Genomic DNA, 15,242 nt, shown 5'->3' with positions numbered 1-15,242 from the left:
TTCACTTACTAACTAACTCACATCGCCAGGAGTCCTACAAAGTACAAAGCAAGCAGCATTTGGATAATGGAAAACTAACCACATAACCAATCAAACTGTTCTATCCTCTACTCAGGAATCTGTACTAACATGCAATTCATAAATCTCATACACATATATCATGCATAACCTAAACAGGCTATCGTACCCCTGGCTGATCAATTCTAGCATGCAAGTCTTACTAGCTCATAAAAGCATACTAAGGCACCTCTTCCTAGATCCTCATCGCTAATCTATCATGCAGTTCTCATAATCATATCATAACATAACATAAACTTGTATGGGTAATTTGGGAGTACTTACTTGAGCTCGGCTGATTGCATTCACCACAACCTTTTCTCTTTTCAAAGTTCTTTTCTTTCTAAAATTTCTTTTCGCTTTTTCTAAAACTCTTTCCTTTCCTCAAAATCATTCTTACAAAAATTGGTTTTCTTTTTGAAAACTTCTATACCAGTCCTTAGTTTGAGTTCAGATATACCCGAAAGCGTGCCTGAATCCCTCAAACCAAGGCTCTGATACCAACTTGAAACATCCCAAAAACACATTCTGAAAATGTCGTTTAAAATTAGTAATAAAACCATAGTCATCATACGTCATAGAAAAATCATAACAATGTATCTCAGAATAATATAACAAATATCATGTATATCATCGTATAAACATCCCAGGCTGAACAAATGGTGTGTGTACTGCAACCTTCCAGAGCTCCTCTTTTGAAAACTAAAGTACGTGAAACCAAAACTGAAAACTGTAAGCACGAAGCTTAGTGAGTCTCCCCATACTACCACATACCATACACATAATCACATAACTTGGGCCTAGCCCACTGCATCGGGCCCTGCCCGGCATCGGACCGTAATCCGGTACACATATAAACATATCCACAATGCATATAACATAAACACATAACATAAATATAACTTTGGGACTACTCCCAACTGCATCGAGACGAATCCCGACATCGGCTTACCCGGCATCGGACTCCTGTCCGGCATCGGGATCACCCTGACATCCGACCGCATCGGGCATCGGGCTTACCTCGGCACATACACAACATAACATATATCATAAACACATAACATAATCACATAATCTGCATCGGGCTTGCCCCGACATCGGACCAAAACCCGGAACATATAACATATAACATATAAACTAGCATACATCGGGCTTGTCCCAACATCAGACCGAAGCCCGGAACACATAGCATATATCATATAACCTGCATGAATCACAAAGACATCACGCATACTTAATTACTTCTCGGGACCGCCCCGACATCAGACCGAAGTCCGGAAACATATAAACTGCATCGGGCTTACCCCGACATACTATAACTACTTAAACGGGCCGACATTGGTGCCTTAGACCCGTTCCTACTGGAAGTGGACTTACCTCACACTGATGAAGTCCCGCTGACAAAACCATAGCTGCTGGATGACAGATTCCCGATCTGTCAATATCAAAATAACACCCAATTAATAATTGGGTTCCAACTCATAACCATAAGTCCATACTTGGGGTAAAAGACTACTTTACCCCTATCTTAGCTTGACTCAAGCCCAAGGCCCAATCCAAAGGCCCAAAAGTCTAATAATGGACCAAGGCCCAACTATGGCCCAATTTTCCAAATTGGGCCCAACCTCTACATGGTCTTACCTTAAGGCCCAATCATTTATTCTTGGTCCAACACTTGACATTCTCATAGTCCAACATCTCATAATCATCAAGGCCCAAACTATGGCCCATCTATGGCCCAATTTTCCAAATTGGGCCCAAACCCTCACATGGGCCTTACCCTAAAGCCCATTAAAATATTCTAGTCCATTTGATTGTTCATGGATGACCCATTATCGGCCCAAACACCAAAGCCTAATAGAAAGGCCCAACACAAAGCCCAAGTGAAATTAGGGTTTCACATAAAATGACAATTAGGGTTAAGTGTTTCTCACTTAACCCATTAAGGACTTAATCCATTAAGTCCTTTACTCTACTAGATAAATGATATGGAATAATTTGGGCTTAATACACAATCCAATACCAATGGACCAAAGGTGGGTCCCAATAAGTCCAAGGCCCAAATACTCACAATTAGGGTTTTCTAAACCCTAATTAGGGTTTCCACCCAAACATGGCCTAATAGGCCCAAAATTAATCTTTAAGCCCATTAGGGTTTTGCTAGGTCCATTAGGGTTTTGCTAGTGGGGCACCACCCACTACCACCTTGGGTAGTGGTGGTCAATGGCGGCTCACGGTGGTGGTTATGGTTCTTTTCATTACATCTTTTGCTAATTACAATTACAAGCTTTTAATCCACTATTAAACACACACACACACACAAAATACTCTAACACACACACACACACACAACCACCCTAGTGGTGGCCGGCGGTGGTTCGTGGCGGCAGCCACCACCTCACGGTGGTGGTGGTGGCGCCGAAGACGAAGAAGGAGAGTGGCGACTGCATTCCCACCTCTAGGGTTAGGGTTATGAAACGCTCTTATTCCCGACACCCATATAAACTTCGTCCCATAATGGCATAATCGGCCCCTATTCCCTCTTTTATCTCAAAATGAGTCCATAATTTACCCATTTAACCCTGGATTTGGAAATCTCTTTCAATTTAAATCCAACATTTTCCAAACAGCCCTTGACTTCAAGAATCTCTTCATAATAGGTCCCGAAATTACCAATCAGCCCCCTAAGCCTTGAAATCTTTTTCAAATTAAGTCCCAATAATTACCACGGAGCCCTCATCTTCATAAATATCTATAAATTGAATCCGGAACTTACACTTTTAGCCCTTGCTTCCCAAAATCTATTCAAATTAAGTTCCAATACTTTTCTAAGCAGTCCCTGCCTTCATAAATATTTACAAAGCACGCTGTTCTTACACTTTTAACCCCCAACTATCAAAATTCTTCACAAATTAGTCCGGGAATTACATTTATTATTTTATTTAAATAAACAGGGTGTTACATGATACTTGATCAGCCTTTTGCTATAATATTTCTATTTTCCATGTTCTCACAATTCGAATTATAAAGAGGGATGCCGTAATAATAATTGAATTTTGAGGACGCAATTAACATTTCCATATAGAATTTCCTTATGCCGAATCTTTTCAACATAACATTCATATATGTCCTTGACTAAATTTGATTAAAACTCAATATAAGCTTTTAGAATTGAAATGAAGTATAATATCCTCTCCCTTAATTATAGCAAAACAACTTTTTAAACCCTACAAGTTTGCAAATTGAAACCTTTGTGTTCTACAATTAACATTGCTAACTTGCACACTTACCATAATAATTATGCTCCCACTAGCATAATAATTATTATCTTACTAGCATAACACTTATGCTCCCACTAGCTTTGACATGTACCCAGAAATCAACTGGACTTCTAGAAATCAATACTTATTGACTTTCATTATCAAAGTTCAGATTTCTAATACGAGATGTTTCGATAAGACTTTATCTAGGCTTCTCAAACTCATACACCTTTCCTTAGATAGCTCACATGTGTGTCTTAATAATTTTAGAACTTACATCCATAAGTCTGAAATGTTTAGACCTTTACCATTTCTCACTATTTGAATTATGAAGAAGGATGCCGTAATCATAATCGAATTTAAGAATGCAATTATCACAATTCTATCTCCTTAAAATCTACTCAGTGAAAACGATTCCTCACAATCATTTTCATGAATTGGAGAGAAACCTTATGACACTTAGATTTTATAGTGTATGTGTTCCTATCCATGTGAATTTGTCAAAATCATAATCATAAGACAAGGTTAGTGACAAAAATAAACTCATATGGACTGAACTTGTTCAATCTTAGTTTCTTGCCACCTGGCGGCACAAGGGCCTACCATTGCTTCCAAGTTGTTATGCAAACAATTGAACACTCATAGAACTCACATGCATAGTCCACTTTAACTGGAATGGGCACAGAAATAAGAACATGTCAACATGATAGGTTACAAACCTCAAGTCGAGTGCTAGTGATAAACAACAGGTTTACTCTTGATTAGTTCTTGAAGCTATTCAAGATCCTTAAGACTCCCACTGACCTCTTGACCTATAAGATTTACTTTGTCAAATATTCAAGAGTTAGTGCGGTTTCTTATCAAGACAAATACTTCACATAATTGGTCTTAGTTGGTCTTTGTCTTATCCAAAACATCACAACTTACCAATTTCAAATGTACAAGAGTAGAAAACATTTTACTCTACAGTTGATAAGTGTTATAAACATTTCTTAAGATTATGTCACTCAAGGCTCGATTCTGGAACGAAGTATGATTCACCGCTTGATTTAACCATTTTTAACAATTCGAGATTCCTCTTCTTAGCCATATAAGTGCACTTAGAGGATCAATTGTGATATGGTTTCATAATCATTAAGATGATCATAAAACACGATACTCAAGTACTCTCTCATCTTTTCAGATTGGACAAACTTCTATCTTTCTGCCTAATTTGATTCTTCTCATTCGTTCTGCCATACATTGAACTTTTCCAATGATTCAAAATTATAATTTAACTTGTAAGCATAACCATATTTACTAAACTTTAGTAAATTATGACGAATATTCTTATCGTTCTTTGTGGTGGACCTAACCAACGCACACCCAGTGTACCTGATCCCCTAGTCCTTCACTTGACTCACATATACATGTGAACAAGGAATTAGTCTTAATTTCCCAAAGACGAAGGTTCTTATTCATCACACAATACAACTTGCATGATTTCAAGTTTCTATCCAACTGAAACTTGGGTGATGAGAATCTTTCCTTATTTGGTAAATCTTGACACTACCACAAACGAAAGAATCAAATTCATATTGCTAATATAGAAACATACAAACATCATTTTTCACAAATGCCATTGCAAGGAGATATAATAAAATAAAACAAAAAAAAATTATTTATTTATGAAATGCAGAAAAAACTTTTCCTTACAATGCAATTACAAATGAAAACTATGTTACTACATATTTCTAAGCAATCTATCATAACTCTAAGCAGCAGCTCACAAATCCGATCCGTGACCAGATTCAGCTTGCGCTTCCTTGAAGATTCCTTTCCTTTCTTTTATCCTACAAAACATCAAAATGTAATTTCATTACATCATGTATTAAGAATCAACAATTAGGAACTTAATAGAGTTAGATAGTGTACTTACCTGAAGCAGAACCATACTTGTGATCTTTCAGGTAAATAGGGCAGATTCGCTTCCACTGTCCCTTCAAATGGCAATAGAAACATATGGACTCTTTTGGAATGGTATACGGGACTATCTCAGACTTAGCCTTTCTCTTTACCATTTGGTTAAATGACTTGACCATGGCCGATCCCTTTCCATTGGGAAGAGAAAGCTTTTCTGGACTTTCAATGTTACCTTTGCCAATGTCCATGGAAGTTTGAGAAGTAGATGTTCCAATCAAATTTGCTTTACCAATGCACCAAATCATTGTTGATTCAGCAACAACAAGCAAATAGGTAAGATCGATAAGGGTCATGTCGTGGTCTGTCATGTAGTAGTCCTTAATGAACCCGCTATATGACTCAGGAAGTGATTGAAGAACCCAGTCAACAGCCAACTTCCTCGAGACTTCGACACCCAACTCTCCCAGCCTGTCAATATGTAACTTCATCTCCAAGATGTGAGCACATACAAAGTTTCCTTCCTACCAATAGGGCTTTGAGTGACCTTGAACTTGTGGGTTAGGGAGAATTATTGGAGGAGGTGGAGGAAGTGAAGTTCCACTACATCACGAAGAAGGGATTAATCTTTCACCTTGATCGTCTTTGTGGAATATCATCTTTATGAAGAAATCTTTTTCCAAAAGGATGAGGAAGACCATAGTTGTCAGAACTAGACATCTATAAGGGAGAAATTCAAGTTAGTTAATTTAAGTCTTGAATATAACACCGAACATGAAATATTAAGACTAGGACCCAATACAATATTTTACAATTCAAAAGAGGGATGCCGTAATCCAATTGCAAAATATTTAAAGGTAAGTAAATGACGATTTACCAATTTCCACCATGAAAAACGAAATTGATTATTAAATCTTAGATGAACTGAAATTCCTAGATTCTTTGAGATTCATTGAACTTTTCAATGGCATGTTTAAATCTCGATTGTGCCCTTCAAGTTTGTGACTGGGATGCCAAGGATCATAAACAAGGTGTGAATAACCATGCAAATTAGTTTGGTACACTTAATGTTACAGATCACCTAATCAATGTGCCGGTTAACCACACACGCTGTATTGATCTGTGATTAACATCAAGCTACCCTTTGCCACACACTGTCAGTCCCAGATTAGTGTGCCGGTTAACCACACACGATCCACTAACAACTTAACAAGTGCAAAGTGCAATTTCAGGGGTTAGCACCAAATTCACATTTTTCCTAAGTAACTAAGATTGAGAATTTATAAGTGTTTAGTTACTTGGTAATTATCATTATACTTTTAATGAAAATTAATGTCCTATCCTACCCGTTCGGCTAACGACCCTCCACCAGTCAAGGAAGCGGTGGGTGAGAGTGGACACCCATTAAACCACCATTTTATAGGCAGTAACCTTATACCCCCCCCCCCCTTATAGACCAGCTTCGTGAATGATGCCTACTAACGGTAAGACTGACTTTTTATTTATTTATATATATATATATATATATATATATATATATATATATATATATATATATATATAATATTAAACTTTTAATATTATAATAGTATAAGGGTGTATTTTAAACTTTTAAAATACTAAGTGGTTTAATCTATTAATTAAACTATACTCTTAATTTAATTAAACTTAAACCATGTCATTATGGAATTATTAATTCTCTTTTAATTAAACACTTTAATTAACTATTAATAAAGTCCATAAAGATGTAATATGAATTATTCAAAGTCATTTTTAACAAATTTTATAACCTTTGAAGACTCTTGGAATTCATAACTTAAAGAGTTAATGAATGAGACTTTTGACATCCATAACTTATAGAAGTTTCAAAACTCTTAAGATCATAACTTTTAAAAAAGACTTTTGAGTTCCAAAATTTTATGACAAAATTTGTAACTCCTTAAAAACATTTAGATAAAACTTTTAAAACAAATAAAATAATCATATCATTCTATCTTTTAATAAATTGACCCAATTCAACTCTTGTAGTAAAATGACTCAAAATTTACAAATAATTAGTTTTTCATAAAATCAAGTAATTGTCTTAAAATTTGACAAACTTCATGTTTTTTTTTCAACTTTGAAAACCAAACATTTGCGTCAATATAATAGAAAACAACCCATGGCTCTGATACCACTGATGAGTTTTAGTATAATACAACATCCTATGGTGCACATACAACCTTAAATGCTTTGGATCTATGTATTCTCTAATTATACATGCAATATTGTTTCCAAGGCATTAAGCCTACAACTAGCATACAAATGACATAATCAACAATAAAGTGAGATATAGAATTACCTCTTTGTTGTAGCTTGTAGATATTCTTGATTATGTCCTTTAAGAACTTAGTGCCCCAAGTGTTGCACCTCAAATGGAATCACACAACACCACCAACAATGGAGGACATTGAGGGAGAATACTTGCACTCATAAATCGGCTATTGCTCTTCCAAGAACACTAGGGTGCCAATTTTAGGAGCTAATAATTTTCTTATATAGTGTGGCAAAACTAGGGTTACACCATGTAAACCCTAATGTGCATGACCTTCCATATTCCTTAGGCTCCATGGGTCTAAACTCTCCATGGATCATCCATGGGTTGTCACATGGGTTTAGCCCAACCTAAGGAATCATGGATCATTGGCCCACACCATAAGAATGAATGATTTTACCAAATCAACCCCTTATATTTAATTAGTCTCTTTTGATCACAAAATTAATTCCAAATTAATTCTTGATCAATACTAATTAAATAATATGATTTCATATTAATATATTAGAACTTATAATATATTAATAAATCATGAATATCCTCTTCTCAAAAGTCCATCCTATCAAATTGTTCCGGTGCCATGCAACCCAAATGGACCATGCTACTCTCGGGTCAAGTACATATCAATTATAGTTATGGGCTTAGAAAATAAATCCAACAATCTCTCCCTCGTCAACTCAAACTAGCCCACCATCCCCATCCTTAATCAAACCTACTACTAACAGCTCACCACTAAATTCATCCACAACCTCACACTCTCCTCCACACATACCCTCACCAACACCACCCCACCCCCACCCTCTTACATGCACACTCGTTCAAAAAGTGGAATTGTAAAACTAAATCCTAAATTCACCCTTCACATTCAAAACATTTCGACTATAGCATTTAACCCACGGGTTGCTCTTCATGACTAAAATTGGCTCGATGTTATGAAAACAGAATATAATGCTTTACTGAAACAAGAAACGTGGGAGCTTGTACCAAGGCGAATGAATCATAATATTCTTCGTTGTCATTGGTTATTTTAGCATAAATTCAAGGCTGATGGTACTGTAGAAAGATACAAGGCACGCCTTGTTGTAAATGGGAAAACTTAGGAGGTTGGCATCGATTGTGAAAAAACCTTTAGTCTCGTTGTCAAACCAGCCACGATACATACGGTTCTCAGTCTTGCCTTGGGACGACAGTGGGACATCCATCAATTGGATGTTAAAAATGCTTTCTTACATGGTCACTTTCAAGAAACGGTGTACATGCACCAACAACTAATCTTCTTTGACACTAGATACCCTAACCATGTGTGCAAATTGCACAAATCTCTATATGGCTTGAAACAGGCACCTCGCGCTTGTTATCAACGGTTTTCCTATTATCTACTAACTATTGGTTTTGTGTGCAGCCAAAGTGACATTTCTTTGTTCATCTACAAACAAGGAACTGAAATCGCATACCTGCTTTTATATGTAGATGACATCGTCTTAACCACTTCCTCTCCAGTACTGAAGACTCACCTTATTAAGGCCTTCTAGAAAGAATTCAACATGATTGATCTTGGCCCATTGTCTTACTTCTTGGGCATTGTTGTCACTCGCACCAATACTAGTATGTTTCTCTCCCAGCTAAAATACATTGATGAAATCATAAACTGTGCCAATATGGAAGCTTGTAAGCCTATAGCTACTCCAGTTGACACTAATACTAAGCTCAGTCTTCATAACGGCGAACTATTGGCTGATCCCTCACTGTATCGGAGTTTAGTTGGTGCCCTTCAGTACCTCACTCTCACTCATCCAGATAATGCATATGGCGTGCAACAAATCTGCTTGTTCATGCATGCCCTTAAGCTACCTCACCTTGATACATTAAAACGCATCATTCGATATCTGAAGGAACTCCAAATCATGGGTTAATGTTATATTATTCACCTATAACACAATTAGTTTCTTATATTGATGCCGACTTGTGACATCCCCAAATTCACGGTCATTTTAAAAACTTTAATTATGCTTATTTGAAAATCAGAGTATCCTTTTTAAAGAATAATATTACGAAATTTGTTTCCAGAAAACATAATAAATATATTTTCAAAGCACTTCCGAAGAAATGTATTTTTGTTTATATTAAAACTTTGGGATGTCATCGTTAATACAGAAACATAAGCATAAACAGACCTTACATTCATTTACACTAGTGATCTACATCTCCTTTAATCTCTCAGTGTAATGTAGCTTCGTATCGACACCTGTGATACAAATAAACTGAGTGGGTCAGGTTGGGAAACCTGGTGAGTACATAGGGTTTTCAACCCACAATAATAAAGTTATTATGTTTCATCATCACACAATTAACCAAATTACCCATCCCTATTATCTTCTTTATTTCTTAAGGATCTACCCTAAGAATCATCTATCATTTACTCATTCATTCCTAAGGATTCTCCTAAGGAATAGGCACGAAGTCCATCGTTGCCTATGGCACAGCTGCCAATGTTATCTATTAGGCACAACTGCCAATATTATCATTTACGCGCAACTGCCAGGATTTTGCGTTCTCTATCAGGCGTAGCTGCCGATATTATCCTTTAGGCGCAGATGTCAGGATTATGATGTTCTCTATTAGACGCAGCTGCTGATATTATCATTAAGGCGTAGCTGCCAGGATTATGATGTTCTCTATTAGGCTTAGTTGCCGATATTATCCATTAGGCGCAGATGCTAGGATGTTTAGAGTACATCATAGTTCAAAAATATCTACAGGTTGTGGCATAGCTGCCAATATTAATCTATATCATCTTTCACCCCTCATCATTCATCTACCCATGTTTTACCCAACATATTCGTAGATATAAAATACATATACGGTTTAAATCATTTAAAACATGTATAAATCGTTCATCCATCATAGATATCAGGAACACAAATAATATGCACACGTAGCATGTAATTTAAATTAAATACTTCATATCTATGTGTAAGATGAAAGTAACTATGCACTCACTTGTTAAAGTGACGACTCGAAATTTGAGCAGCGCTTCGCTTCTAGCAATTGTCTTTTCCTTTGACGTAATCTAGCATTATTATCGCTAAGTCTTAGTCTAATATTTATTGCGACTAATTATTAGTCTTGATTCATCATTAAATCAAAGTCTACTTTCATGATCTATCAAGTAAGGAACAACCAGGTAGGATCATATCGGAGGTAGGGTCCGTTTGTGAAGGGTTTTGTGGCATAAAATATATAATTTTTCACAAACAACAGCAACGGAAGCTTTAACAATTTCTTATAAATTTCGAGTGTGACAACAAAACAAATAAGAAATTGGGGTAACAACCATAGTGACACAAACAAATAAGAAGCTTTAACATAAGGTTAGAATGATAACAATCCCCATACTTGAGTATAACAATCCCCATACTTGAGTTTTCCCCATACTTGAGTTTTCCAATATGCATCTCAGGTCGAACAACGTTTAACCATGTCAAAGTATAACAATCCCCATACTTGAGTTTTCCAATATGCATCTCAGGTCGAGAGACATAAAGATATTTACCCGTGATCAAGATTCACTTATGATATCGATCCATGAAGTGACTCTTGATGCGGGTCATTTCCATTAGTTTTTCTCAAACAATTACATATGAATTTGGATGCAACACTTTGATATTTCACCTCTTGAAATCACCCAAACCGATTCATATTAGTCTTAATTCACAGTTGCTCCCACAACAGTGACTGACTATAGACAAATTTTGAATAATTACATTATTCAAGGATTGAATAACATGCTAATATAGAGCACAATAATATTCAACACAAAAGTGATGTCTCATATTCATAGGAGATTACATATCATTGCTACATAGTTCTGAATATCCTGATATTAGTCAAGTACATATTTAAATCTAATCAGTAGCTAATCGTAGACCGATTCCTTTTTCATGACTCTCAAACTTGCTTTGAGGTTGAACCTTTGTGAACGGATCTGCTAGATTATCATCTGTATGAATCTTTTCAATGCGTACATTTCCCAATTCTAATTCCTGATGAATGAAATTAATTTTTCGTTGAATGTGTCTAGTCTTGTTGGTAACCATCGGGTCTCTTGCGATAGCGATGGAACCAATGTTGTCACAAAGCATCTCAATGGAATTTTTGATGCTTCGAACAAAAACAGATCACCGATGAATTTCTTCATCCAATCAACTTCTTGAGCCGCTTCACATGCAGCTATGTACTCTGATTCTGTTGTAGAAAGTTCGACCACTTCTTGCTTTGAAGTCTTTTAGGCAATGGCTCCTCCATTAAGTGTGATCATATATCCCGAATGTGATCGTGAGTTATATCGATCAATGTTGAAACCATCGTCAATGTAACATCTTATAGTAAGCTCTTCTTTAACTCCTCCATAGACCAGAAACATATCTTTAGTTCTTCTTAAGTACTTAAGTATGTTCTTCACAGTTACCCAATGTTTTTCGCCAGGATTAGCTTGATACCTACTAGTTATACTAATAGCATAAGCTACATCTGGCCTTGTACATGTCATAACATACATAATTGAACCCAGTGGCGAATCTAGAACCAAAAACCATGTGGTTCCTTATGTAAATAAAACTAAAAAAATATGAAAGTGTAAAAATACTAGTAGTGGCAGGTCGGGTTGTATGACTAAAATATTTAAACATCCGTTCAATAGTTATAATAAAGTTCTTACAATTGAACCCTACGAGGTCTTATATCTTGAAACATATTCACAATTGCGTCATTACCGATAATTTTTAAAACATTTTTTTCAATATACGACACTAAACTATCACTCAAAAATTGATCACTCATTTTGTTGCGTAAATCGGTCTTCATCAACTTCATTGCTGAAAGTGCGCGTTCCACACTTGCTGTTGCTTCGGGTAAGATCAATGCAAGTTTCACAAGAAGGTAAATCTTAGGAAATATTATATGCTTGTTTTCTTCGATCGTCTTTTTGTCAAGGTCTCCAATGCTCTTCAAATCAGTAAATCGTTCATCTTCTCGCACATCTTTAATGTAATTTCCAAGTTCCACTTCAAGAACTCGAAGATCATATTCTGTTAGAAACTCTTCTGGATAAAGTGTAGCCATTTTCATTATTTTTTCTAAATCAAAGGCTTTGAAAGATTCACTTGGGCATAAACAAGCAATACAGAGAAGTAAATTTGTGTTTACTTCATTAAAGCGATTGTTCAGCTCTTGAAGTTGCATATCAATCACCTCCTTAAATACATTAACTTGATAATGGTGCAAGTTGTTAACCTTAAAAAAATATACACACACACACACACACACATATATATATATATATATATATATATATATATATATACATATTAATAACTTGATCAAGGTGTTAGTTGGAAATAACAAACATTACTAGCCTGTGGACCTCTGCAATGACTGTATCCATTAAAATATTCATCTTCCAAATCCACGACTTTAACTTCGTTTTTAGCACAAAACAAAGTCACTTTCTCTAAAAGTGGGTCCCATCCTACATCTCTAATTTCATGAATTTCTTTTTTTGAGCTACTTACTTGATACATAGCATTTACGATATCTTGGTCTTTTCTTTGTAGCATTGTATTCAAATGATCCATCACTCCCAAGATATCAATCATAAAATGTAGACAAAACACAAAATCAAAAGATTTTAACCACTTTAAGATGCAAATTGCTTCAGCTCTACGATCACGATCACTATCAAATTCACCAAGGTCTTCAAGTACATCACAAATGGAAGCATATATGGTTTGGATATTTAATAAAGATGCAAAATGAGAACCCCATCAAGTATCAGGCGGTCGTTTAATACCGACTTCTTGATTCAAACCGGTACCACTCTGAAGCTCACCTAAAATAAACCACATAAGAAATGCATTAGCCGAATAAATAGAATAAACTAATAAAAATAAACCACATAAAGCATACCTTCTGCCAATGCTACCATAACTTTATCTGCTTGTTTTTTTTCTTAACTTATCTCATCTTTTGTAAGAAGATCCAATAATATTTAACAACCGAGAAACCACATCAAAAAAATCATTAATCGTCGTGTGATTCTTTGCAACAAATACTAGGGCTAACTGTAATTCGTGAGCAAAACAATGAACAAAGTGTGCAGATTTTGTTTCATTCATAATCAAAGTCTTCAATCCATTGAATGCACCACTCATATTACTAGCACCATCATACCCTTGTCCTCTAATCCTACGAGGACTAAAATTCCGTTTTGAAAGCATATCATAAATGGTAGCCTTTAGTGACAAAGTTGAAGTGTCATTAACATTTCTAAGGCCAACAAACTTTTCTACAACTTCACCTTTTCTATTTACAAACCGCAAAACCAATGTCATTTGTTCTTTACATGACACATCATGTGACTCATCTACTAAAACTGCAAAAAAATCATTTCCAAGCTCTCCCATAATAACATTTAAAATCACATCTGAACATGCTTGCACAATATCTTTCTGAATTTCACCACATTTCATTTGTGCATTTTTTGGGGCATTCTTGAACACAACGCGATCTACAACATCACATCGATCGGCTAACCACTGTAGTAGTTCAAGAAAGTTACCTTTATTATCCGAGTATTCTTTCTCGTTATGACTACGAAATGCTAACCCTTGTCGGATTAGGAACCTAACACAATCAATTGAAGAATTCAAACGCGTACGTTATTCTTTTTCTTGTAAAGTAGTTTGTTTCTCAAAAGCAGACGCGATGGATTGTCTTTGGTTCATCAAACTTCGCCACATTTGGACAGCAATAGTGTGTGGAGTTCCTTCTTTGTGGTTATCTATTCCTGATTTCCTATTCCAAGCCTTGAATCCATATTTTACAAAATGATCTGATCCACCTTGATTGTGTATACTTGATTTGAATAGATAACAACATAAACAGAATGCAACATCCTCTTTTAGACTATATTCTAACCAATATTTATTATCATCAAACCAAGATTGAATAAATCTTCGAGGTTTACCTCCAAAATCACGTGGTGGGAATTTATGATTTAGAGGTTGGAAAGGCCCTTTTTGTAAGTATGCTCTTCTAATTTCATCTCTTTGGTTTACATGATAAAATTCTATACTCGGTCGTTCAAACGGATCAACGGGTAGTGAGTTTAAATCCACCTTCGTATACTTATGTTGTTGTTCGCTACCTTCTTTCTTTTTATAAAACTTATGCAAAGACATTCTTGATTCTTGATTCTGAAATAGAATTATGAAATTGAATGTTACAACTTACAAGAGTATCAAACTAATAATCATTATCAATATTTTGATATCAAATAAACAAATAATAAAATCAAGACAATAACAACTTGACAATGTTCTCAAATTTCAAGTCTAAATAAATATAATGAATATTAATCAAATGTTAAGAATGTTAATCAACTAATCAAGACAAGAATTCTGATTAATTACACTTATAAGTTAAATTAAATTCAAATATTACTCTCTCACTGGAAATTATGGCTTGCATTTTGTATCAACATCCATAACTGTGTGTTTTTAAGTCATTAAGTGGGTCAATTAATTACTTAATCAAATTAAATTTAAATTTTGTTGCTAACCTGTTGTGGACCACAACTTGTGGTGAAGAATTATACAATTATACAAATCAAATAAATGTAATCAATGATAATGAATCAATCAAAATTCATAGAA

At 35.4% G+C, this 15,242-nt stretch overlaps 2 protein-coding genes across 2 annotated transcripts; both read right to left on the bottom strand.

Annotated features, from left to right (window-relative positions):
• Nucleotides 1-11,435: 11,435 nt before the first annotated feature.
• On the bottom strand, nt 11,436-13,513 carry LOC145131584 (uncharacterized). The gene is made up of 5 exons (XM_079066255.1): nt 13,495-13,513; nt 13,379-13,417; nt 12,936-13,282; nt 12,248-12,822; nt 11,436-11,691 (listed from the first exon to the last, which is right to left on the bottom strand). Exons 1-5 carry the CDS (start codon nt 13,511-13,513, stop codon nt 11,436-11,438), a joined length of 1,236 nt encoding a protein of 411 aa, XP_078922381.1.
• A 34-nt stretch (nt 13,514-13,547) lies between these two features.
• LOC145131583 (uncharacterized) lies at nt 13,548-14,057 on the bottom strand. The gene has a single exon (XM_079066254.1). The coding sequence runs from the start codon at nt 14,055-14,057 to the stop codon at nt 13,548-13,550; it is 510 nt and encodes a 169-aa protein (XP_078922380.1).
• Nucleotides 14,058-15,242: the final 1,185 nt, after the last annotated feature.

The sequence above is a fragment of the Lactuca virosa genome, chromosome 8 (assembly GCF_052849685.1).
Source record: "Lactuca virosa cultivar CGN04683 chromosome 8, Lactuca_virosa_CGN04683_v6, whole genome shotgun sequence".
NCBI lineage: Eukaryota > Viridiplantae > Streptophyta > Magnoliopsida > Asterales > Asteraceae > Lactuca > Lactuca virosa.
This window is presented reverse-complemented; position numbering and strand designations above follow the sequence as displayed.

Bases quoted from the DNA above. Each gene is read 5' to 3' on its own strand.
- LOC145131584 (XM_079066255.1), bottom strand. The intron at 13,283-13,378 runs GTATTAAACGAC...ATGTACTTGAAG, and splicing joins CGGTTTGAATCAAGAAGTCG to ACCTTGGTGAATTTGATAGT. The intron at 11,692-12,247 runs GTAAGAACTTTA...TTTTGTTCGAAG, and splicing joins AGACCTCGTAGGGTTCAATT to CATCAAAAATTCCATTGAGA.
- LOC145131583 (XM_079066254.1), bottom strand. From the start codon at position 14,057: ATGAAATGTGGTGAAATTCAGAAAGATATTGTGCAAGCATGTTCAGAT.